The sequence below is a fragment of the Gymnoscopelus braueri genome (genome assembly GCF_963280865.1).
Source record: "Gymnoscopelus braueri genome assembly, chromosome: 1".
NCBI lineage: Eukaryota > Metazoa > Chordata > Actinopteri > Myctophiformes > Myctophidae > Gymnoscopelus > Gymnoscopelus braueri.
Window position 1 is genome coordinate 15,726,632 of NC_137603.1, and position 26,518 is coordinate 15,753,149.

The 26,518-nt window shown below is 41.5% G+C and overlaps 3 protein-coding genes across 4 annotated transcripts in view; 2 read left to right on the plus strand and 1 right to left on the minus strand.

The window, feature by feature from the left end:
* The first annotated feature begins 3,378 nt into the window (after positions 1-3,378).
* LOC308083746 (BTB/POZ domain-containing protein 1-like) lies at positions 3,379-11,410 on the plus strand. 2 transcript variants are annotated; one of them, XM_080426076.1, is made up of 8 exons: positions 3,379-4,004; positions 7,837-7,993; positions 8,480-8,585; positions 8,687-8,884; positions 9,162-9,291; positions 9,622-9,709; positions 9,795-9,941; positions 10,652-11,410. In XM_080426076.1, exons 1-8 carry the CDS (start codon positions 3,565-3,567, stop codon positions 10,808-10,810), a joined length of 1,425 nt encoding a protein of 474 aa, XP_080282202.1. In that variant the 5' UTR covers positions 3,379-3,564; the 3' UTR covers positions 10,811-11,410. The 2 variants fall into 2 exon arrangements, with proteins under 2 accessions (XP_080282202.1, XP_080282201.1); XM_080426075.1 differs by having other exon boundaries at positions 3,380-4,004; positions 9,099-9,291.
* A 6,291-nt stretch (positions 11,411-17,701) lies between these two features.
* On the minus strand, positions 17,702-20,876 carry LOC308099239 (uncharacterized protein). The gene is made up of 3 exons (XM_080447918.1): positions 20,802-20,876; positions 20,321-20,479; positions 17,702-18,894 (listed from the first exon to the last, which is right to left on the minus strand). Exons 2-3 carry the CDS (start codon positions 20,476-20,478, stop codon positions 18,624-18,626), a joined length of 429 nt encoding a protein of 142 aa, XP_080304044.1. The 5' UTR covers position 20,479; positions 20,802-20,876; the 3' UTR covers positions 17,702-18,623.
* Positions 20,877-24,314: 3,438 nt separating this feature from the next.
* homer2 (homer scaffold protein 2) overlaps positions 24,315-26,518 on the plus strand; it is a 53,345-nt gene continuing 51,141 nt past the window's right edge. The window contains exon 1 of the mRNA XM_080439730.1: positions 24,315-24,758. Coding sequence (XP_080295856.1) covers positions 24,754-24,758 — 5 coding nt within the window. The 5' untranslated portion in view covers positions 24,315-24,753. The remainder of the gene's footprint in view (positions 24,759-26,518) is intronic.

The window sequence follows — 26,518 nt, forward strand, 5'->3', positions numbered from 1 at the left end:
CACTTTTGGGTTGCAATTTTGTATGAAAAGGTGCTATACAAATAAACTTATTGAGGTTTCGAGGCCTATCAGGCTCGAAGCCTCTTTGAAACTCTAGGAATTCTTCCGCCGTTTTTCTAGTTCTGGCCTAACTGTGTGGTCACTTTTTACGAAACTGGGCAATATGGTAGAGGGCTATGCCAAACGGCCAAGGCCCGAAACTCAAAACCATTGGCCAAAGGGTGGCGCTGTAGCACTCAATTGAAAATGCCAACTTTGAACAGGTACAACTCATGACCTGTTTGACCTACAGCCATGAAACTTCAATACACACATGCATCTCCTCATGCCCAATCTGGGAACCCAGAGCCAGTGAGAATGGAAAAACAGCGCCCTCTGCTGTTTGTACTATCTCTCACTGGCTCTGGGACAATGGCGACGTAGCACCCGTGCGCAAAGGAAACCGGGGTTTTGGTCTGCCTTCAGCTTTCACTTCCGGTGGTGCCACTATGTTTTCATTCCCACTAACAATATTTCTACACGGAACACTAACACCACTTCTCCCAGAGAACATGGATCGTTTTGGTTATAAGCCCACTTGTTTCTATGATGAAAGAGTAAGTTAAAATGTGAAAATCTTTCCGTGGTTTTTGTCTGCTCCGCGGACGCTATTGTTAAATTAGTTTGGGTTTGTTTCGAGGGGGAAAGATCGACGGGACACGTGAATCCCACCCACTACACTTGATTGGGTAAAGCGCGGCCTGCTTCCTGATCTGAAGGCACGCCCACTTGTAGCCCAGTGCGTACATGTTATGACGAGCCTTCACGACAGATTCCAACGCAGAGCAGAATCTGTTCTTGAGAGATTACCTCATGCCTAACAACTTTCATACTCTGACTTTTGACCTCTAGATTTCCCACCATTTTGAATTATATGTAAAACAGTAAAAATCTATCTCCTCCTGGGATCTTTGAGCAATCTGCACGAGAGAGAGAGAGAGAGAGAGAGAGAGAGAGAGAGAGAGAGTAGAGAGAGAGAGAAGAGAGAGAGAGAGAGAGAGAGAGAGAGAGAGAGAGAGAGAGAGAGAGAGAGGAGAGAGTAGAGAGAGAGAGAGAGAGAGAGAGATAGAGAGAGAGAGAGAGAGAGGAGAGAGAGAGAGAGAGAGAGAGAGAGAGAGAGAGAGAGAGAGATGAGAGAGAGAGAGAGAGAGAGAGAGAGAGAGAGAGAGAATAATTTTACTTCTACTCCACCTCAAAGGCAAATATTGTGCTTTTTACTCCACTACAATTATTTGAAAACTTTAGTTACTTAGTAGATTTTGATTATTATATTACAAAACCACTTTAGACCTATAACATACTTTGGAAATTTGAAAATAGCTGATGTCTATCTCAAATGTATAGATTTGTATACATTTGACCTTCTGCATAATGAGTACTTTTACTTTTGGTACTTTATATATATAACACATATATATAACATATGTATGATACTTTTACTAAAAATATTGAGTACTTCTACATCCAGAGCATACATGGGCAACTGGCGTGGCCTGGAAACTAGCTGAATCTGCCAGTGCAAAAAAAAAACAAATTTGCTACCCCTAAGTTGTGGGGCACCAATCAGGGCCAGTATGCAAATGTAGGGCGGGTTTATCACCAGATTTTTTTAATCCGCCCATTGGAAATGCAGGTTCCACACAGAGATTCCAGACTAATATCTACACAGTGATATTAGTCTGGCCTGCAGCCCCCTCATTCGCTTAATGCAGCCCACACAAATGTACAGTTAGGCCTATACCACTGGAGAGAATGCAGATACGCCATGTGGCCCCAGGGAGTGAGTGTGGAAATGTAGTGGTCCTCTAAGTTGCCCACCCCTGGTATTTATGCAACATTACATGCCGAAATACAGACTGGGTGCATTTTATATAGCATGTTATTGCCATCTACTGGTCAATTGTGAATACAGCATAAAATTAACTTCGATACTGTGAAACACCCAAGAGTCAAACACGTGGGGCTACTAGGGCTAGTGTTAAAGCCAAAGATCTACCACTTGTATTACACCATGGCGGGGGAATTAGTTTTTACCCTTGGCCAAGAGAGATATTAGGCTTTCAGGCTGAGCTACAGTAGGCTACTCTGCGGCATCTGCACTACATTCACCCAAGCTGGGAGAATGTTTGGTGACCCAACCATTCAAGTTAAATATTTTAAATGTGGTGGAAAGAAATGGGTACAGGATTTGGCCCACGAGAAATTTTGCGCTGATTGGTTCAGCAGTTTGTGAGTTTAGCCCCAGACAGAAAGACAACCCCCCCCCCCCCACACACACACACACACACACCCCCACACACACACACACACACACACACACATGCACACAAAGAAAAACATAATCTTTAAATCCTTGCCTTTGGCTTGGTGGAGATAATTAACAGTCAAAAATGCAATTACGTAACTGTCACCCAGGGACATGGACAGGGATAGCCCAAGAATGTATGTGATATTTCAAATACATACAACATCATACATATTTGGAATACATGAAATGTATGTAATACCATTATCACAGTAACTCTAGGGCTAGGACAACAAACACACACACACACACACACACACACACACACACACACACACCTAGAGCCCCTACGGAACCTCTCCCTCCGCTAAGTAGCTCCGAGATGAGGTCCCTCGTTGGTTCCTGCCGTTTGCGGTCGACATTTTCGCACATTTTCCACTTTTACATGTTTCTTACCCCTTTCTGCACATCGTATCCAAAAAGCAAAGCAATTGCGCCACTCTCTCAGATGTTTTAAGTTCTAGCGGAAAATGTTTGAGAACCCCTACCCCTGTCCCCTGGGCTAAAAACCTCAGCAGATACCAGGCCAGCAAGTGGCAGCACAAGCTTAAACTTCACCTAACGAAGCTCGCTCTGTACTACTGTAGAAGAAGAAGTCCATACAGGAAGCTGTAAGCTCAAGCGGAAGTTCAACTCACTTCTGGACAGTGTTGCCATGTCTGCTTATTATAAGCGACTTTGGGCTTGTTTTTCTGTAAAGTCGCTTGTTTAAGCTGCGGGTTGCGGTTTTTTGGGCTTGTTTCTAAAAGTTTGCTTGTTTCCTAATTTGTTTAAACAAGTGGTTCTCAAACATTTTCATGGCAAGGACCCCCAGATTAATATGTATTTGTCCGTGGCCGTGGGACCAGGGCTATGGGCCCCCATCTAATAATATTTTGTGCCAGGGGCAGGGACCCCCGTTACCCCGTATCAGATTTGTGTTGCCAAACATGTTTTAAAAATTCCCAAAAATAAACTTGAAAATAGACATAGCCTAATCGCTTCTTTTCGGCTTGTAGTCATAGACCTGATTCCTTATTTCTCCCACAAAAACCTGGCAACGCTGCTAAACTCGCTACCAAGTAAACATCCAACAACAACAACACACGACGGGCCCTCCATGACGAAGCCTCCCGAAGGACCGTAGAAAATGGACCCGTTTGCGCCCACATTTCACGATTCCCGTTCGCCACAGCAGCCATAAGAGCCGAGCGAGTGGGAAGACAAAGTGTAGCAGGAGGATGGCGTCGGGCGGCGGCGGCCGAGGACTGGCGTCGAATCTCGAAGGACAACATCCACAAGCATCCAACGCGGGTCGGAACAACGCCGCCGCTGCTGCTGCTACTCTGCCCAGCAACGTGCCTCCTGCTCCGGCAGGGTCCATCTCCCCTCCTCCCCAGCAGCAGCAGCAGGGCCTCCACCGGGAGCCCATGTACAACTGGCAGGCCACCAAGAGCTCCCTGAAGGAGCGCTTCGCCTTCCTGTTCAACAACGAGCTCCTGAGCGACGTGAGGTTCATCGTGGGCAAAGGCCGGCAGGCTCAGAGGATACCGGCCCACCGGTTCGTCCTGGCCGCCGGCAGCGCCGTGTTCGACGCCATGTTCAACGGCGGGATGGCCACCACCTCGGCGGAGATCGAGCTGCCCGACGTGGAGCCCGCAGCGTTCCTCGCCTTGCTCAGGTATGATGATGATTAACACAGTGGTGGGGGGGGAAAGTACTGGCATGTTCAAGTGTTAAGCCATGGTTCACATGACGCTTGTCGTGGTGTGACAGTCATGTTTCAGGGCTAGTTCAAGTGTCAATACTGCAATGTAGAAACACTCTGTTATCAAAATGTACTTGAATAAAAGTACTAAAGTGTTGGTATCAAAATGTTCTTTAAAAAAAGTACCAAAAGTAGAAAGTATTATGCAGAAACTTTTCAAATGTATACAATTATTTTTGAAAATAGGCGATAGATCAAATGGCTGAAATGGTTAATGTATGTTTTATAATAAAAATCTACAAATAAACAGTTAGTATTGTATAGTAACTGAAGTTTTCAAATAATTGTAGTGGAGTAAAAGTACAATATTTGCCTCTGAGATGTAGTGCAGTAGAAGTAAAAGTATTTAAAATTGGAAATACTCCAGTAAAGTAAAAAAATACCTCCAAATTGTACTTAAGTACAGTTGAGTAAATGTACCTAGTTACTTTACACCACTATCTAAAACGGACATGAGTTGCAACTGTACTTGAAACGCTCTTTTTTCCACTCTACACCAAATCTCTCAAATGTACTATACAAATAAACTTACCTTTAGTAACATGTATTAAAATCACACCCAGTGTGAAGTGAGTGGTGCCTTAGAGTTAATTTCATTAAGCTATATATGAACTAGTGGAACAATGTTAAATCCCTGTCCATTAATTTCAAGGCTGCTCATCAGCGCCACTTGAAGGTTCAGCTGCATTCAGGCGGTACTACTCTATTTGATGTGTGGGCACTGGTATTCAGGCGGTACTACTGTTTGATGTGTGGGCGCTGGTATTCGGGCGGTACTACTCTATTTGCACTGATTAGACTAATCAGTGCTCTGGATTAGAGCAATGGTCACTGAGTTATGGCCATTTGAAATGTTAGAAACTGCTGTTACACTGCTGTAGTGACCCATACAGTACAGTATGTGTGCAATTTAGGTTTATTAAAGTATTTTTTATTGATTTTATGAACTTTTAACTCATTGAGTGCTAGAATTAATTAAGTCAGTCAGTGCCAGCGTTTTTGAGCATTTTTACTAACCTTTCAACAGCCACTGAATATTTCGCTCCAGGACGATAAACACGATTGAGTGTCGCAAAAGACGGAGGAGTGTCTCTGCTTCCATCGAGGCGAAAAGCGTGTCACCGTGACCCTCCGTTCCTTAGTTATTGGCTGTTGAATACAGCTGGTTCTCGTCAAAAACGCAGAAAAAAACAAGAAAGCAGAGAGAAATGGATTAGATCCGACGGGGCTGGGTTGTGATCACATTATTTCCGGGTATACTCTTCTCCGGAAGTCATAGGATCACTTGTAGGTCGCCATCTAGCGTAAATGTCACAGGTAAATTGGCATTCCAGGTAAATTGGAAGGGGAGCGCTTGTTTTTAGGCGCTGTGCGGGGCTGCGAGGCGGGGCTTTGATGCGACGACGACAACAACAACAACAACAACAACAACAACAACAACAACAACATAGCAACCAGGATAGCTTCCTGGTTGCTAGTGCTCTAGCCTAGCCAGCTCCCAGTTTACATTAGCTGCTAGCTTACATTAGCTGCTAGCTTTGTATAATAGCTAACGATTAGAATAGTTAGGACGTCACATTCTAATACAGCCCGAATACCCAAACTCAGCACCGGCCTCAGTGGCACACTTCCATGATGGAGGCGCGCCAACTCAGGCGCGCTAACTCAGCAGACCTTGAGGCCAAGGAGGCGCACCCGAGCGCCTCCAGGCGTGAGCGCCACCAGGCGCGAGTGCCCGCGACGAGCGGCCGATGGTCTGCTAGTCGACTAAGTGCCGTCCGAGTTATGTACCGATAGGCACAGAATCGTAAATGATGTTGTGGGGACTGCGTTTTCCCCTCTATGGTTTGCCCCAACTGCCACTCACTGCACTAACATAGCCCTGCCAGCCCCGCCCCCTCAGGCTCGCCCCCTTGTGCTTCAACTGCATGGAATAAGGCTGTTCGCGGATGTGTGTGTGCGTGTGTGCGTGCTCGTTTTTGCGCGTGTGCATGCGTGCGTGTGTGGTGTGGGACTCATGTCTGGCTTGCATTGCCCTCTAGCGTTGGTGCTACAGAATTGCCTGGGGGGCGGTGAAAACAAGCGCCCCTTTTCCAATTTACCTGGAATGCCAATTTACCTGTAACATAAACACTGAAAACACTGTTTTGAAGCGTTACACATCATTGGCACTCTGGGCTTTGGAAAAAATGTATGTGTTATGCGTCATTGGTAGTTAGTTATACTTAAAGGTAGGGTAAGTGATATTTTTTGGTTAAAACAAAAAGTATTTTGTTAAAATACTATATTCTGATAGTAATCATTGCTATAGAGTGTTTTTTTTTGTAACAGATGTCTCCCTGTCTCTCCAGCTCTTTAATAAACAGAAAATACATTTTTCGGTAGGTGTCAAAATCTCAGCCAATCAGGAGAAAGTACCCATTTTTAAGCTTAATTTGTATTGTGTTCCAGTTCCAATTTTGTCTGCTCATTTCTTAGTGTCATCACTTCCAATGTCACTTGTTTAATCTGTATCCTGATTGAGTTCTCTGTCCTGGTTGGATAAAATTGGAAATGAAACTGAAACGAAAATGTATTTTCTGTTTAATAAAGAGGTGGAGAGACAAGGAGACTCCTAATACTGAACAAACACTCTATAGCAATGAGTACTATCAGAATATAGAGCTATTTAACACTTATTTTAACCAAAGCAAATCACTTACCCTACCTTTAAACTAGTAACTTTTTACTTACTTCAATTACTTTTAAGTATTTACTTTTAAGTACGTTTTACTCACTCTGATTGCTTTTTAGTCACTTCAGTTTCTTTTTTTAATTATATTTTTTTCTGCCTTTATCGATAGTCTTAAATGACTATGACACGAGTTGGACAGGAGAGATGGGGAGAGACATGGTTACAAGTCGGGATTCGGGAAGCCGACATGTCGCCTTTCCAACGGTTACTAACCCTATACCTAACCCTAACTCTAACCGCACGCGGAAGCCACGTAGTCGGAGTAGTGGGATGTCGGAATTATGAGACATACAGCAAAAATCGCCAGGAACGGTACTCGAACCCTCAATGCGCTGTCAGGCTACATTAGAGTGTGCACATGTGCCGAGCCAGCTTGTGTGAGTGTGCATGTCTTTAAGTGGCGCATGTGTCTCCTATTTGTTTTTAATTTGTGTAACTGGTTGCATCTTTGTGTTGCAATCAGCCGCAGTGGCTGTCACCGCTCAAAAACTGCCAATTACTATTAAGACTTGTGGGGTGGTGGGGAATTGTCTTAAACAGCGGCGTGTGAGAGAGTACACACCTGTTGTGCAACAAGTTAATCGATGCACACGGCCCGGGCATAGCAGTCATCCCCACACACATTATTGTAGATTGGCATGATGTTACAAACCAGAAGAGGAGATTGCTGTCATGACTGGGGCTCTGGGGATGTGTGTGTGGGGATGACTGATTGATGTACAACAGATGTGTACTGTGTAGTCACCTAGCTCTGAGTCCAATTAGTTTTTGACTCAGGCCAGGTGTGATTGCTTAAGTTATCATAGGGTTGTCATGATCATGACATTTTACTTGATTAATTGTCACACAAATTATTGCGATTAACTTTTTAATTGTGGCATGGGACATGTACATGAAAGTTACAGATTTCTGTTTGCCTTTTAGGCGTCGCAAACAAAAGTTGCAAAAATAGTAATTTCTTGGTATATTTAAGCTGATTTAATATTTTAAATCAATTTAATTTTTTTACAGGTTTCTGTATTCTGACGAGATCCACATAGGTCCAGAGACTGTGATGACAACTCTCTACACGGCTAAGAAATATGCGGTACCTGCACTGGAGGGGCACTGTGTAGAATTCCTCACAAAACATCTCAGAGCTGACAATGCATTCATGCTCCTAACTCAGGTAAACTTCTTTCACACCTTCTAGACCAGGGTGTGATCTTTTTGTCTGGGTTTTCATATCGCTCCGCGGTCGACAAAAAGCTCCTCGGGATCGAACGGTCGATCTTAGACATGGTTGCCCACCCTACTAGACCGTGTTGATGCTGGCTTTTAGCTTTGAAAAATGTATTTTAAACTTAGCCTTGTCCACCATATCGAGACACATTGGGCTAAAACAAAACAAAGTTACAATTAAAATTACAAATAAAATTCTCAAATTAGGCTTGTATGTGCTGTTGAAGGGAGCAAGAACCCAAGGATGGAACTCTATTTGTAGATGACATAGGCATTTGTCTTCAAAATCACTATTTTATTTTATTTTGGACTTCATCTGCTGAAACACTAACATTATAAAGCACTAAAAGCAGACTGCTTTACTAAATCTAGCACAGTATTTTACTTGATGTTATTCGAACATTTCTTTCCCTTTTGTATTGTGTCACCACAGGCCCGGCTATTTGATGAACCTCAGCTTGCCAGCCTCTGCTTGGATACAATAGACAAAAGCACCGCTGATGCCATAAACGCAGAGGGCTTCACTGATATTGACTTAGGTATGTAAAAGGCCATCACCAGATGTTTGTCTTACTGAATAAGTACTCTCAAGTTCTTAATTGATCCACATTTTTGTTTGTTTGTTCGTTTGCACGTGCAGACACCTTGTGTGCGGTGCTGGAAAGAGACACCCTGGGCATTCGAGAGAACCGTCTGTTTGGGGCAGTGGTGCGCTGGGCAGATGCTGAATGTTTCAGGCAACAGCTTCCCCTGACCTCAGAGAACAAACACAAGGTTCTAGGAAAAGCACTCAAACTCATCCGCTTTCCACTCATGACTGTAGAGGAGTTTGCTGCAGGTACAATTTTTAAACTCGAGTGAAAACCTTTTCTTGACACTTATTTTCTTTTCTTTCTTTATTAAAACGTGTATATTTCCCTTGTAAATATCTACTTAGACATTAATTAAAGTATTCCTGTGCTTTTTGTTATTTTGTCATGTGTCTGATTTGTCCAAAAGAAAAGAAGACTTCAAAGAAAACAATCAGTTTGACATTTTTTCTTGTGCAACAGGGCCTGCCCAGTCTGGAATATTGTTCGATCGGGAGGTGGTAAATCTGTTTTTACACTTTACAGTAAACCCCAAACCGCGCGTAGACTACAATGACCGACCTCGCTGCTGCCTCAGGGGAAAGGAATGCAGTATAAATAGGTTCCAGCAGGTTGAGAGTCGCTGGGGGTACAGTGGTACCAGTGACAGGATCAGGTGAGACACATTGCCCTATCATGGTTAGCTCATTTGAATGCAGTGGTTGATTTCAAGGACTAATTGATATGCATCACACCATGGACCACCATGGATATGATGCAATTTGCACTGGGACCTCCAATCTACTGTTTATTTAACCAAAATAAACACTAGATTGGAGCTCCCAGTGCAAATCTGTACACTGTACACTCTCAGAGTTACAGACCCGTAAGAGTCCATTTGGACGCTTGGTGGTCCCAGGGCCTAATGTTGAGAACCAGTGCTTTAATGTCATTGACTGGCTAAGATGCAATAGTGCTGACAGTCTCTTCTACTTTGTCTCCGCAGATTCAATGTTAATAGAAGAATATCAATAGTGGGATTTGGCCTCTATGGTTCAATACACGGGCCCACTGACTATCAGGTCAACATACAGGTAAAATAAATGTCAAGGTGTGTTGAAGATTCATCTGCATCTTTGTTTATCTATTCAGTAATTTTCCTTTCTCTTTTTTGTGTAGATCATAGAGAGCGACAAAAGCCTAACACTTGGACAGAATGACACAGGCTTCAGTTGCGACGGCTCAGCAAATACATTCAGAGTAATGTTTAAAGAACCTGTGGAGATCTTACCCAATGTCAGCTACACAGCTTGTGCCACTTTAAAGGTTAGTTTTACTGTAAGTATTTACTGTAGTGGTAGCTAGTGAAGTGCCATGGATGAGGACACCCGACTTCGAATGCTATCAATGCATTGAATGGGAGATTATCACGAGTAGGCGACATACTGACATAGCCGCGTCGCAACATTCGGGGCGGCAACTCGCTCGCTTTAGCTCACTCGGTGGTCCCTCACGTGGCTCCAGTTCGTTTGAGACTGTGCCTCCGTCATGGTCCGAAACCGAAACTGAATTTTTTAAGTAATCTCCGTCTGATAAGTCGCGGGTAGGTCAGTATGTCGCCTACCCCATTGTCGCCTACCCCTGATAAAACGTGATAATCTCCCATTCAATGCATTGATAGCATCCGAATGGGGTGATGAAGATGCAGGGTTTCATTCAAGACCCAACACTACACTGGGTGATTTCACTAATTGCCTCCTTGGCATACATTCAACAAGAGAAGGGTTATTAATTAAATGACCTACTGCAGTGTTTGATTGTAGGGAAGACCTGTATTGACCTAAACTCAGACCTCCCTGGCACATAATTGAACTCCAGGGATTTTTGTATACTCTGAAATGCATGAATGGAAATTAAATGTTTTAAAAGCGCTATATAAATGCACCATTTACCAAGTACTGGGGTTGTGTACTTTCCACTGTCCACTTGTCCACCACTGACCAAGTGCAATGCATGTTCCTTGATCTTTCACGCAGGGCCCCGACTCCCATTATGGCACCAAAGGGTTGAAGAAAGTGAGCCAGGAATCGGCAACAGGGACCAAGACAACATTTTTCTTCTTCAGCTCACCTGGGAATAACAATGGTACTTCAGTGGAAGATGGGCAGATACCAGAGATCATATACTATACATAGGCCTACCTAAACAAAATGGTGTCAGCCAGGTACACTGTACAGGACGACCTCAGACTGCTGGAAAGACTCGAGTACTGGAGAGACTGTGCCTCGTGTTCGCGTGGAGTAAAGAGTGTGTGTGTGTGTGTGTGTGTGTGTGTGTATGGATCTGTGTGTGCATGTATTTGCGGGGCTGGAATCTGGCAATGCCTGAGTTTGAGGGAAATGAATTTTCTTTTGTTTAGAAAAAAGCTTTTGGGGCACACACTTAAAATTGGTTGTAAATGATCAAAATACTGGTATTCTGTCAAGAGCACCATGTCACTGACCTAGTGAAAGAGTTTAGTCTCAATATGTAAAACCATAGGCATCCACTCACTTTTGATCAATGTCATTTCATCCCATGTTTGCTAGTGTGATTTCCATGAACTTCCATATTTTATTACACACTACTATTTCATTTAATCAGCAGGTGTCTTCAAGTATTTTTGTTTTTTTTTGTTCCATAACTATGATAAGAATCACTGTGTACCAGTGTGAGTTGCCAGTGGTAAATTACATGCTGTAATTTTTCTTACTGTGTTGTTTGCTTAGCACTTCATTAAAGTACAAGAAAAACAACATTAAAAAACTAATGCCTAATTTATAGTTTTCATATAATGTTATTTGCCAAAAAGAACAGATTTTCCAGCTAAAATAAATGCATTGCATTGAAAATAAGTCATTTTCAGCCAGTGACACTTTTGCACAACAAATAATAATTAGGCTATAGTTGTTGGTGCATAGTTGCTATATTTGTAGCTTTTGGCAATAAAATGTCTTAAGGCCAATGTGGGGTTTTGTTTCTTGGATACACTTAAAGGGGTATTTCACTTTTTTCTGGAGTAATTTTAACATCCACTCAGGTTTTTGTGTGCACCCCAGACAGTTTTTAATATGTAGATATATAGATATTTACTATTCACTTTATCAGCCCTTTTATAAAAACATTGAACTTAACTATTTTAACCATGCTAGACTCATAGAAAAAACACGTCCGTACTGGTGGATGGTAATATCCTAATGCATGAGGGAGCCATGTTTTGTCAATTACTTTTTTCATTTATCTTTTTAAATTAAATGTTTTCATTTTCAAATGCATCAAAAGTATTAGTCACCAGGGATGTGTTTTCAATCAGTCTTAACATGGTTAAAATGGGAATTTGAAGTTCAATGGGTTCATCTAAAAGATGAGCGTGTCTGACAAATATCTAAATATTGAATCAAAAAACTTTATTGTTGTACTATTCTATTCATTATTTCTGTTTTAGTTCAGATAGTGACGGTGAGAGAGAGCATGACATGCAAAGAGCCAGATACAAACGCAAGGCACGCATACCGGAGCACCCCTGACTGTCATTTTTAGATTTGTCAGACTACAATGCTGAAGACATGAGGTACTACAGTAAGACAGCTGCTGGATACAACTTTAGACTCATACTTTGTGTACTTCCTTTTTTGTGCACTAGAGGGTGGCAACTAGGCTTTAATATATCATGCACTCAGTTATAAAACATCCATTGCTGAACAAATGAATCAGGAGTAGACATGAACAGTAGTCACAGTTGTTGTCACAGTTTAAGACCACTTCAGCAAAGACCTTTATTATCCATTGGCTTAAATGGGTGCTTCAAAAGAACAAATTCAGAATTTTAACGGGTGTCTAATGGCCTAAACGCTGGTAGACTTCAATTGTTATATACCATCATGTATCATGTAATTTCTACTCTTCAGGCATGGATTGCTTAATGTCATTAGATGGTGGGCTAGTTGTGCCATGATGTCGGATGGAGCAAGTTCCTTACTGTTCTACCCCGGATTTTAACCTGAGTCTCCAGCGCAAGTGTTGAAAACATTACCACTACCTGCCTGTTTGCTCAGGGAAGAAATTACATTCTGACCTGAGGGTCAGAATTTGTGTCAAACCAGAAACGGGATTGTGTCAATGGTCGTACCTAACCTAGACACAGGATCCAAATGTCTCAATAGAAGAGCAGGGAGACCAAATACAACCACCCCAATTGTATAAGTCATATTGTATTAACGTACTCTACCATACTGATTGGACAAAATAACGTTTTATTCACTAAAAGAGTTCATAATACAGCTTTAAGTGTTCTAAAGTGCATAGTCTACCATGGGTCTTCAACAGGGGGTATGGGACCCCTAGGGGGTCCTCAGTTACTACAGGTAGGCCACCACATTTGTGAATTATTTTTTCAAAACAATTAAATGTTAAAATACACATTAACATGAATCCATGTTATTAGCAAAGATAGTGTGTAAACTAACAAATGCACTTAATTGACACAATACAATAACCTATGATTGTACTGTAAACAAATCTATGAAGCCATCAAAGCTGATCTGCTAGCACTTGGAGGCAACCCATAGGTCTTTCAAATCTCTCAATGTCAACAGACATTGATGAGACAAATCAGCTAAAATGGTGAGCTAGCTTTGAAAGCCTCTTATCAAGTTGAATGGAAGGCTTTCTAAACAAAATGTTATAAAATAATCAACAATTTTATACAATATACAGTATATGTAGTGGGGATACCTCCTTTGTCCCTCTCACAGCTAAGGGGGCCTTTGGCCTGAAAGACTTTGAAGACCCCTACAACTTGAGGCATTGAAGAAAAGACCATTTAGGGGTGCCTGGTAGGTCAGCCAGTTAGTCTGTGCACTAGCCACTAACACAGTGGTTCTCAAACCTTTTCAAGTCAAGGACCCCCAAATTGTATTTGGCCGCAGACCCCAATCTGAAAAGATTTTGTGCCAGGGATCCCCAGAAGAGAAGATATAAGTTAAATATGATGATTGTGATGCTACATTAAGTACTTTAGCTTCCCCCTGCTTTAGGGGACCCCCTGGAACTCCCCCAAGGACCCCACTTTGAGAACCAATGCACTAACGGATCACCTCATGCCTGATTATGTCTCCGCCTTGGCTCGAATGGCTCGACTGACCTATCTGAAATACAGCATAAAATGACCAAAATAAATATTATAAAAATAAAAGATCACGTGATCGCGTGTGACTTCAAGGACTAAAGTGATGGATGGATGCCGTCACACGAGTCACCAGGTTCTGAGAGCCTTCTCTACTGACTGCCCACACAAACACTTGATGAACTTGATGAAGCCCCTCCATGGGCGAAACGTTGTTGTTTGGTTAAAATAATAAAGAAAAGACGGGAGAGCAACCTATCGTGTGCGGACATTTCCTTTTTCTTCACTTGATTATTTTTGGGGTCCAGCACCGTGTTTAAAGAAACTGTGGGGATGTGCATATCCTGCTCCTTTTTTCACTTGCCCACACAAACACCTCACAGTGGAAGGGACTTGGAAAATCGTGACTGAGGGTTTCCACCAGTGTGTACATGCTCTTGTATGCCAGGTGCATATACAGTAGTCACTGTCGGATAAAAACCTCTTCATCTGGTATGTTAGTCCTACTGTATAGACTGAGGGGCCTACATATTTAAGCATTGACCTATTTTTAAAAAAATATTGTCGATCGGCCCCTGGGCACTGACCCATAATCCGTCCATGTCCCCGTCAGGCCGACTGGCCTACCCAGGGCTGTGAAATAGGCAGAATGTGACATTGATTGCAGGGATGAAACTGTACTAGGCATAGGCATATTATGTGTTGTACATGAGGCATGCCCCATTAATATACAGTAGTTACTAGTTACGCTGTCTGATGCAGTAACAAACTGTCTCTCTCTTCCTCTCTGTGTGGTTTGTGCGTTCATTGTCACATGACTCCCAAGATCATGTATACCTAATTTGGTGAAGATTGATCCCCCCAAATTCAAATGAAATCGCTTTTGACTGCGTTGTTTAGAGGCCCCTCAATATATCATTAAGATTTGGTGTCGATTGGACAATATGTTCATGGTTTTTGGTATGTTTTTTTGTAGCCAATCGGTATTACATATCACAAATCTGTACATTATCACACAAGTGCAGAGTTCATATGTAGAAATTCGTGTGTTTTGGACAAAATCTGTGGCAAAAGGTGTTTTGAACAAAATGAAAAATGACAGAAAATCTAGTTAGGCGTGCACACTGTAGAAAACAGGCGTTCTAGTGTGTCAATCAAATGTCTACAGGTGCTTGCTTGACCCACACAAGCCTTACAACTATAGTAGTGTGTTTTTGTTCTCTTCTGCGTAGTGCGTGGGGGGGCCCCTAAAGGATAATTGAGTCTTAATCCGTGGGGATGTGCACTATGAGTTGCGGCCCTTTCTTGTTTAGCGATAATAAACATCTGGAGCAGATGGAAGCCAGCTGTGTGTGTGTCCCACTGTGTCCAGTTGGTGTTTGTAGGAGTTATGCAGTTCTAATGATGACTTTGTTTAATTACCATGCATAGGGCTCTGTGAGCCTCACTCCAGGGCTCCTGGATCACTGGGTGCTGAACAAAGGCGTTTTCATTACAAATAGAAAATGGACAATTTAGAAATTCTTCTCCAAGAGGCTCTTGCCTCTTGGAGAAGCTCTGAAAGCAGTCTGACTTTGAGCAATCTGCAACGTTCAGAGTGTTTTATATTGCTGCTAATGGAAGAAATGACACAGAGACACTGTTATGGAAAATAGCTCATTGAGTCACCACACTTCCAGAAATTATACAATGAGGAAAACATCCTCTTGAATTTGGTTATGTGTTCATGAATATTCAGCAATGTAAATAGTAGGCACATGAGTGATTATTAGATACTGATTTTCATCTGCATGGTGTTTATCGTCATACAGCTTGCAGCCTTGGCGTCTGCAGAGAGCAAACTGCTGGAAATGTGGAATTTAATTGATCAAAACAGCATTTTAGAATTGAAGAATCAATACGGATCTGACTCCATAAATCAAAGATATATTCCAGTTTTGAACATTTAACCTAAGACACAAGATCACATGATTTCAATTTAGCATCAGAAACAGATGACAGGCCAGCACAAGCCTGGAGCTGCGCGTTGCTTGGGAAGATATAAATAGTGGAAAATAGACTGAACATCAGACGCAACCACATCTCAAAGCAATCTGCTAATCTCATCTGCAACTATTAATGGTTGTTTTTGAAACACATAATTGTCTCTAATATATGCGTGTATAGTATGTGCATGTGCTTGCAGTATGTTGGTGTGTGTGTGTGTGTGTGTGTGTGTGTGCGTGCGTGTGTGTGTGTGTGTGTGTGTGTGTGTGTGTGTGTGTGTGTGTGTGTGTGTGTGTGTGTGTGTGTGTGTGTGCGTGCGTGCGTGCGTGCACGTGTGCTCATGTGAGGCTATATAATTTGTACAGTTGCATGACCCTTACAAAGCCATGGGGTTTCAGATCCTATAGAAAATGCAGTGGATGAGCACTGCTTACATCACTCATGTCACATCCTACATCAACTGGCTGGCCTGGGCCAACCTTAGCGACTGCATGCACTCCCTGGCACCACATGTAGGTCGGTGAGTGCCGCAGGGCATGGGGGATGTGGTCTGTATGTGTGCTTGCATGCGTATGTGTGTGTTGGAGGTGGTGGTGGGGGCTAACGCTTGCATTCAGGCGCGTGTGTGCATGCACTTAGATGGGAGACATGGAGCACTGATTGTAGAGGATGAGTTCATCATTGAGGACATGCCTGCCAGCACGCTGTCACATTGCATCATCACAAATGCACAACATGAGCCCTGACAGCCCGGCAGACCCAGCCAAGGGTACTCTCGCTTGGGACAAGTCCCTCACCATACACAGCGTTGAGTGTTTATGGGTCCATTTTTACACTGATTTAAATGAACACGTAAGATATTGTAGCTCTTGTCTTTTATCTCTCTACAGCTGCACACGTTTCTGTTTTACTGATTAAAAGTAATAAGTGTGGAATGCCCTGACACATCACTGGCTTCCTTCAAAACAGGCCTGAAAAAACATCTTTCAGGAGGCCAAAAGAGGAGGTAAACTCACCTTAGAAAGGTGATGGCATTCACTGCCTACAGTTTTTTTTACTTTTTCTACTTTGTGCATATAGTGATTTACATTTGTTGATAGTGTTTTGGTGTTATCGTTATGCTATGTTGATGAATTTAATGCATAAGACCACAATGGAAACAAGTCACCAGGACTTTTTTGGGTTATCATTTTAGCTTCAATGTCTGACTGTACCTCGTGCTGTTTACATTTGTCTAATAAGATTTTCAATCAATCAATAGCCTCTAAAATGTATGGATTATCAGAGAATGTTTGCTCCCTCAAAGGGAAGATGTATCACTTATGCTATTTCTATAACATTATACAACTCAACTTACTTTATTTATTTGAGTCTCTCCTTAGGCTGAACAGCACAGTGACGAGACTGTAGTTATGTCATCAAGAGACAAATCCAGGATCATTGGCACAATATAACATCTGATTTAGGCTTGATTTTTATATATAATGTAAGTATGTATTTGTTTTGAACATAGCTTCATAGCTGATCATACTCTAGCAGAGATCCACATGTCCGCCATAGTCATCCATTAAGACCCAACAATAGTATGTGAAAAATAACTCAACATACTGTACATGGTTGTCAGATACTGTACTAGATAGAATACGGTACAGTACATAGAACCCTCCTCGAGGGTATTATGTCGGTATTAAGAGAAGCAGAGGTTATCAAGTAACTTCAATTGGATTCACTGCTGTAAATAGTGCAGATGTAAGGAGGCTGCACCAGCATGAGACAATACTGTATCATCTGATAAGGCTGTGGGCTGAACTCTTTTCTACACTAATTAGCATACAATATACAGTAGTTGACAAGCCCCCTGGTCATTTTGTGCTAAATATACTTAATTTGGCTGATGAGACATGAGCTCAATAATATCACAACATGAAAATAACAGTTAAAAAAAACAGGTTTGTTTTTAATCTTTTGGGAGATGACCACAAAAGTAAGTGTACAACTTTGTGACTTAAGAAAATACAGTTTACTCATTACACATTTTCTGTGGTAATTCAGATTCAACAAGTACAAACATCCAGACCTGCTGAATATCTCAAACACTGAAAAACTGATGTAAATGCACAATTTCCAACTATATATAAAATGTTTTATAACAAAAGAATCTATAGATATATCAATGCAAAACATAGCCGCAAACGATATAATGAAATAATTCAGCCATGCTTTACTTTAACTTGTTTCTTGTGTGTGGTACTGCAACCATGGACACAATGATGACTGCTTTCCTGTCAAATAACGAGGCAAACTATTCTGTTATTTGTGTTCGTTTGCAACAAAAATAAATTCCAGGATTAGCAGAAACAAATCCTTTAAAGCTACAATCCAGGACTTATATTTTTGAATAAGACATTTTAACCAATCTGGTATGGTAGAGTATGTTGCTGCACATCTGCAGTGTTTGGACGTGATCTCCCTATTCCATCCTTCCATCGAGACATTTCTAGTGCTGGGTAGGACATCTACTGCACTTGTTGCAATTAACACTTTGTCTGGAGACAACGGACATAAATCTTATGGATTGTAGCTTTAAGAAGTTGTAAGGATCTCTAGTTGTCAAATATTTTGACAGTAACACTGAAAAAAGGTTGTGAACCTTTGAGATGAGCAATTTATGCCCTCTACAATAATCTCCCAGTGGTATCATTATTACACATTTATACACAAATTAGTGAATCAACAAATGATGTCTGTTAAACACTTTAGCCACAAGAGACAAGTGAATAAGAAATACATGTAGTTATGGAGCTGTATAGACTGTAAATACTCAAAATAGTTCAACAATTGAGCCATTTCAGATGATATCAGTAGTTGCCATGAGATGGTCTCTGGTTGTAACCCTGAGGTCTTGAGTTATATCCACCTCCTCCTCCTGATGGATAACCACTACCATGCCCCTGACGCCTGTCTTTATCCTGCCAGTGTTGCTGTCGAGATTCTCCACCATAACCCCTGTCTCCACCCCCTCCACCATAACTCCTGTCTCCACCATAACTCCTGTCTCCACCCCCTCCACCCCCTCCTCGTCCCCCTCCCCATCCACGGCCTCTGTGTCCACCACGCTGGTCCTGAAACCTAGAGTTAGAAACAGAAAGTACAGACAGATAAACAACAGATATTCTCACTGTATCGTCAACAGTGGTGTACTGTGGCTCTTTTAACTACTGAAGCGATACGTCGTGCGCACACGAGCAATCACTGATTGAAATAACCTCTTTAATATGTAGGCCTATTTATTAACCCACAATATATATTGAATTGTATTCTATTTACTTGCATAATGGGGATAGCCTACTTTAGTGCCGTCATATGCATTTACCTTGACTCCTGTAATTTAGTGGACCATTGATATGCATTCAGCCAGGGTCATTCCTATGTTAATTCACGCTGTTGACACTCGGCAGCTTTTTACCTGTGAATGGTTGTTTTTGATCGATACGCGAGGTAGACGCACTCTCGCGGGTATGCACGTGCATGTCCATGCATGGGCGGGCGCTCCGCAACTAGTGGAGTGGCGCTCCACCTCGCCCCACCTCCAGCACACCACTGATCGTCAATATGATAGATATGCCTGGAATCTGGATTGTGTTAGTATTGTGTGTCAGTGTCAGTGCAGCCACCTGGTGACAATCAGGTGCTCGCACCACCCACCACGGCAACACTGGACCAAGAGCGAGTGCTGCTTCTGCTAACACCAAATCACCTGCTACTAGGCCTACAGTGAGGACAGATGAGCCGGGAGTGGGGGGGTAACTCTAGCACTGGAAATCAGACCCCGAGTCTGATTTCAGACCCCGAGTGGAGAAAAAAAGTGGTCCATCTCAGCCCATCCCGCCATGAGTAGATGAGTACGCCTGAACAAAACCCATTTCCTTTCCATAGGCCATGTGGATGGTTACATAAGTAATTCAGGTCAGTCACTTCATCCTGGTGCATAATAATTGGTTACATTTAGCCTTCCCAAACCTCCGGCCTGCTCGCCCGCCACCAATAGGTCAATTACTTGTCCTCTTAATACACCTGTTTGGAACCACAACATCCCCCGTTTAAACAGTAGCCTGTGTATTGCATTCTGCAATCACACAGTACGTTAACCCCTTAAGACCGGGAAAGCATCTGTGTCATTTTAGAATTGAGCTAAAAAGCATTATTTTATACTTTGGCCATTAAAAAATAGCAGATATACAAGCTCACCTACGAGCTTGTAGATCTGCTATTTTTGAAAAATCGTGAAAATGTGTGCAAATCTTTGAATATATATTATTTTAAAGCGAACATTTTTAACTCACTTCTGGGGGTCCCTGGAACAAAATATTTTGAGATGGGGTCGGCGGCCAAATACATAAAATTGTGGGGGTCCTTGACATGAAAAAGTTTGAGCACCACTGATATAGAAACTGTTGGGATTTAGAAGACATTTGTAGAATCGGCCTCGGGTCTTAATGGGTTCATGTTTATTTTTTAAAGGAGTAATTCAGAAGCACAATGTGCATGTAGTCACCTATCTCTGCCTCTTCCACGCACCCAGTCGTCAACAATAGGCGGTGTGTCGGCTGGCCTGGTAAAATACTGCTGATAGTCTTTATCGTCTGTGGTAAATCTATTGGCAAACTTCTCCTCGTAGTCACGTAGAGTTTCTGTTTCTGCAGTGTCGGCCATCCTATGGAGATAAAACGAGAATATTCATCATTATGCAGTGGTGGAAACTTTTCTTGTTAACAGAGTATTTATACATTGCGGTATTGGTACTTTTACTTAAGTACAACATGTGAGTACTTCTTCCACCACTGTCATTATGCGATGCATGCAATGAAGGCTAGGCTAACATAACTAGCACATAGGATACTGTTATGCTAAATTCACCGACACAAAGGCAGTCACGATGTACTACAGTTATTCAACGACTCAAATAAAACCACACGTTCTTTATGATAACGACAACATCCTTTGGCAATAGTAATGTAACAACATTTAACCGTTACCTGGTCCTGGAGAATGATTCGGTTTAGTTAGAAAATATCAAAGGAGGGAAGAGCATTGTCAACAGTACGTCACCGAAAGCTCTCCGTAGAAAACTCCAAGTCATATTAATGGTTCCGGGGGGCGCACCGATCTGCCCCTGGCCTGAAGCCTCGAAAATCGCAGACTACAAGGCAAGCAGTGGTGTGAAGTACATTTACTCAAGTACTGTATTGTACAATTTTGAGGTATTTTTTACTTGACTGGAGTATTTCCAATTTTCAATACGTTTACTTCTACTCCACTTCCACTACATCTAAAAAGGCAAATATTATAGGCCTACTTTTACTCCACTACAATTAATTGAAAACTTTAGTTACTATACTTTGTATATTTTGAATATTATTACAAAACATACATTAAACACGTCAGTCCTACATTTTGGCCATTTGAAAATAGCCGATCTACAAGCTGGTAATGTGACCCATTGTTAATGTTTGTCCTATTTGCAAAGGATTTTTATACAATTGAAAACTTGTGAAATGGGGACATTCTGCATAATGAGTACTGTCTACTTTTGGTACTTTCAGTACATTTTGATACCAATACTTTTGTACTTTTACTCAAGTATTTTTTTAATTCCTGACTTTTACTTATAACAGAGTACTTCTACATTGCAGTATTGATACTTTTACTGAAGTAATTTTATTTTTTTTACTTTTTCCACCACTGCCTGCCCTACAGCAAGCTCACACCACGTCGCAGAAGACACGCTGTGATCTTGTAGGTCTGCTATTTTCCACTGCTCGACACCGAGGAGCACACCTGTAAAATATTGATAGGCCTCATTTCGTATACCAAAAACGCTCGCCCCAAAACACAGTCGCCCTTCGCCCCGGGGCAAATCCGGCGGTACTATTCACCTGGTATTCCTAAACGTAACCTCAGTAAACTATGCCTAAACAAACCTGACCTTAATTATTCCTAAAGGTAACCTCAGTAAACTATACCTAAACCTAAACTTTATTCCTAAACTTAACCTCAGTACATTTATGTCTAACCCTACACTTATTTCTAACCTATCCGACCTCAGTAAATAAATACAAGAATAGAAGAACCGCTGGTCCGTGAAAAAAACATGGGGGTGAGCTGTTTTGGGGCGAGTCTTCCGGTTACCCTCGTTTCTTGTGGGCTCACCTGACCAGACAGCGCAATGCAGACGCCGGGTTGTTTATCGTGCAGTAGCTTATTGTCCAAATCTGTACGTTTAAAGATCATTACAACATTACAATTAGTGTTGCAGCATTGGTGCGTTTCAAATGCAACAAGGGGTCCTTATTTTGGCTTTCCAGGGACTGGTTATTTAATATATAATATTATGATATTTACTTGATTTGACTTGGAACTTTCACCATCTTGCTGACAGCCATCTGCACCTAGAAAACATGTAAGTACAGCAGAATTCATTAACTAAACAATAGTTTGTCCTCTCTGTTATTTTTTTATTTATTTTGGTGTATTTTCTTTGCTATGTTGATGAATTGAATACATAGGACCACATGGGAAACAAGTCCTCAGGACTTTTTTGTATCCTTTTAGTCCAAGTGTATGACTGTACCAGTATAGGCTACTGTTTGCATTTTGTCTAATAAAGTATTCAACCAATCAATCAATATTAAAGCTGCAATCCATAACTTTCATGTCCTATAACCATACTGACCTCTTGAGACCGGTGGGGGCCCCTGCCAGTAGCCTTTTTTGTTTTTACAGGATTTACAGTCTGAAAGGGCCTTATAGGAGGGCCTGGGCCCTGTTAAGGTCATATAGGAGGAGGGGCCTTGTAATGTATAGGCTGAGCGGGGCCTGCTTTTTCGAGCATCAACCATCAATCGAGCCTGAGGACACCATTCAAAGTACTAGGACGACAGAAAAGAACAGGGCGGCCGAGTCCATTGAGTTCAATGGAGAAGTGGCACCATGTTATATTCGGTTCCACTTTTAGTTTTGTAAATTGTCATTGAGCCCCGTGGTCCAGGGGGCCCTGGTATACAGTCTAGGGCCCCTGGACACTGGCCCGGGGGGGCTATAACTCCATGCACATGACATGAGAGACCACATTTCTGCTACATTTCTGCCATTTTTCCAAGAAGGCATCCCTGCTGCTTGGATAGGTGAGATATTGCACTGAGCTTTAGGCAGTAGAGTTGTCAAACAGTGGTGGAAAAAGTACTCAAATGTTTTAGATAAGTAAAAGTGTCAATACTGCCATGTAGAAGTACTCTTGTACAAGTAAATGTCCGGAATTCAAAATTGACTTGAGTAAAAGTACAAAAGTGTTGGTATCAAAATGTACTTAAATAACCAAAAGTAAAAGTACTCATTGTGCAGACTGTCCCATTTCACAAGTTCAAAATGTATTAAAAATATTTTGAAAATAGCCGATCTACAAGCTCACTGCTATTGCTTGGTGCTATTTTCAAATGGCCGAAATATATAAAGGGCTGAAGTGGTTAGTGTATGTTTTGTAATCAAAATCAAAATCTGCAAAGTAACTAGTTACTTAAGTTTTCATATAATTGTAGTGGAGTAAAAGTACAATATTTTCCTCTGAGATGTAGTGGAGTAAAAGTATTGGATATTGGAAATACTCAAGTAAAGTACAAATACCTCAAAATTGTACTTAAGTACAATACTTGAGTACTGTAAATGTACTTAGTTACTTTACATCACTGATTACCCAGTAGGTGTCCAGTCCTACCCGACACCAGGAGGAAGAGTAGGACCACCTCTAAGTGCAGGTGTAGGCTACTGGTTATATTCTCTTTTTTTTTAAAATTATCATTTTTATCAAAAACACCACAAACTTGTCTTATGCCGGAGCTGGCATAAATATCTTTTCACATGGGGTCCTGGGTCTGTGTTCAAATAGCCTACATCAATTTGGGGGGTCCTTGACATGCTGAAAAATGTTTGAGTACCACTGCAGGAAAGTATAGTTCAACAACAAGCCTGACTGCTTTGCAAGGTTTGTGTTTTTAGTGATATAGACTAATAGAGCAGTGGTTCTCAACCTTTTCAGGCCGTGACCCCCCTAAATAATCCTATTTGAACTGGGGACCCCCCACCCTGACAAGCACTTGGCATTGTAGGAGTTGAGGCTTTAGTTTGACTCGGTTCCACAGATGAATATTGTGAAATAATATTTTCACAATTTTTGCCTCTTTCTTATATTATTTGACAATTTGGCCAATGTTTGACCAGTTTTTATAGAATAGTTTGTTGATTACTTTTGATGCAGTAATGGTTCTTATCCCCCCTTTTTTTAGGCATTAGGTATTAAAAGTTCTTAAATTGTCACTTTACTGCCATCTGGGGACCCCCAAAAAATCATGTGGGGATCCCCCTGGGGGTCCAGAGCCACAGGCTGAGAACCACAGAACAGTGTGGGTGGTTTAGTAGACATGTTCCAGGTGAAAGCAGCCATCAGCCTCTCAGTGGCGCTGCTGCTCCCACCGACCATTAAAACCCACAGTAACTCCGACAGACACGCAAGCAGGGAACCGCAAACACTCTAACTTAATTTATACGCACGGCGTTGGAAAGGAAGAGGCGAGCTTATTGCATAGCGGGACTGTTACTGTACCTAATTATTATTATTTTTTAAAAGGAGAAGAAACAAAACTTCCTGACATGGAGGGAGGCTCCACATGAAGGCTTGACAAACCCGGTGAATCGAGTTTAGGAAAGTGTTCTTCTCATATTTCAAGCTCTCTCTCTCTCTCGTTTAAAGCCATCAGGACTTGTTCGAAGCTGCCTGGATGGTTGGAGAAATGAACTATTTGAACCGCTAAATCATCCCTGGATTTGTATTCATCGCGGTTTTTTCATTATTATTTTTTTTGTATCATATCTTTTTTTTTAATAATTCATTTAAGATCAAAGTCTAAATAGAACGAGTTCCTGAAGTCTGTGGCAATGGGGTAAGTGATCCAACACACCGCTATCCCATGTTTATGACACCTGCACACTGACTGGGCTGATCAAGTGTTCTATATTTACAGTGTCTGTCAACACGCTGCTTTATTTCTTCTGGCAAGCCTTTTGGATTCATCATGTATTTACTGTTGTTGTCCACGACCGTGCGTGTATGAAGTATATAGTATAGTAGCCTATGTATGAAGTATATAGACCTAAAAAAGATGCGAGCTGAAGGAGATCACCGCTGTCCAGTGCAGTCTTTGCCAGCCTAATATTATTTTTAATTGAGTCCGCCCCCCAATTAAATAAATAATGAAAAACAAGTCTAGTGGCTAGGGTATTTGTTACTTTTGTCATTAGCCTATAGTGGGTATAGGGCAGTGGTTCTCAAACCTTGAAATGTCAAGGTCTCCCCTTAACTCTGACAGTGTACAAATGGAACCAAATGGACCCGTTAGGGTCCATTTGGTTCCATTTGTATACTGTCAGAGTTACAGACTTGTAAGGGTCAATTTAGACCTCCCTATAAAGGAACACAGAGAGTACCCCCTAGAATCCACTTTGAGAACCACTGGTATATAGGGTATTCGTTACTTTGTCCATTATATGATAATGACACGTTTTACAGTGGCAAACTGTGGAGAAATGATAATGAAGTGGAATTGACAGCTAACTCCTTGAAAACATGCCTCAGTCCTCTGTCCTTGGTACTGTGTGGGAACAGAGCTGGGGCGGGTGTGTCAGTCAGTCAACACTGCCCACCACGCACGTCGTAGAGATGGGAAGAGAGAGTGTGAGGTGTTGGTTGGTGGCAGTGTGTGGAAAGTAACTAAGTACATTTACTCAAGTACTGTATTTAAGTACAATTTTGAGGTATCTTTTTTACTTTTCTGGAGTATTTACAATTTTCTGTAGTTTTACTTCTACTCCACTACATCTCAGAGAAAAATATTGTACTTTTTACTCCACTACAATTATTTGAAAACTTAAGTTACTAGTTACTTTGTAGATTTTAATTATTATTACAAAACATTCAGCCCTATATACATTTCGTCCATTTGAAAATAGCCGATCTACAAGCTCACAATGCGTCGCGATATTGTGAGCTTGTAGATCTGCTATTTTCAAAAGATTTTTATACATTTGAAAACTTGAAATGGGACATTCTGCATAATGAGTACTTTTACTTTTAGTAGTTTAAGTACATTTTGATGCCAAATTGCCAATACTTTTATACTTTTACTCAAGTACATTTTGAATTCCGGACTTTTACTTGTAACTACAGTATTTCTACATTGCAGTGTTGATACTTTTACTTAAGTAAAACATTTGAGTACTTTTTCCACCACTGGTTCAAAGAGTATCAAAGCCCCTCCCACAACTGCACAGTGAACATAATTCTGATTTATAGCCTGTAGTCCATAGGCTACATACATTCCCTGTTACGGTATAGGCCTAAATTGCTGTATTTCACAGCACAATTACCTTTGCCTCATCTGGCTTGGCTGTTTAATGTCATGTCCAATAACAGACCTTTATTTTATTACTTAAATCAAATAACTGTCCAGTGTAGTTTTCTTTAACGCAAAGTGAATACCCAGTCAAATGTTTTGCCTTTCATAATTACAATATGAAACATTGTGCTGTTTTTTAACACAAAACGCTGCGTCTAATTCCATTAACTGCATAACAATTTAATGATTAATAATCACGATAAGAATAATTATTAATTCGAGCACAGTCCTTGCCACTGTGCTTGAAT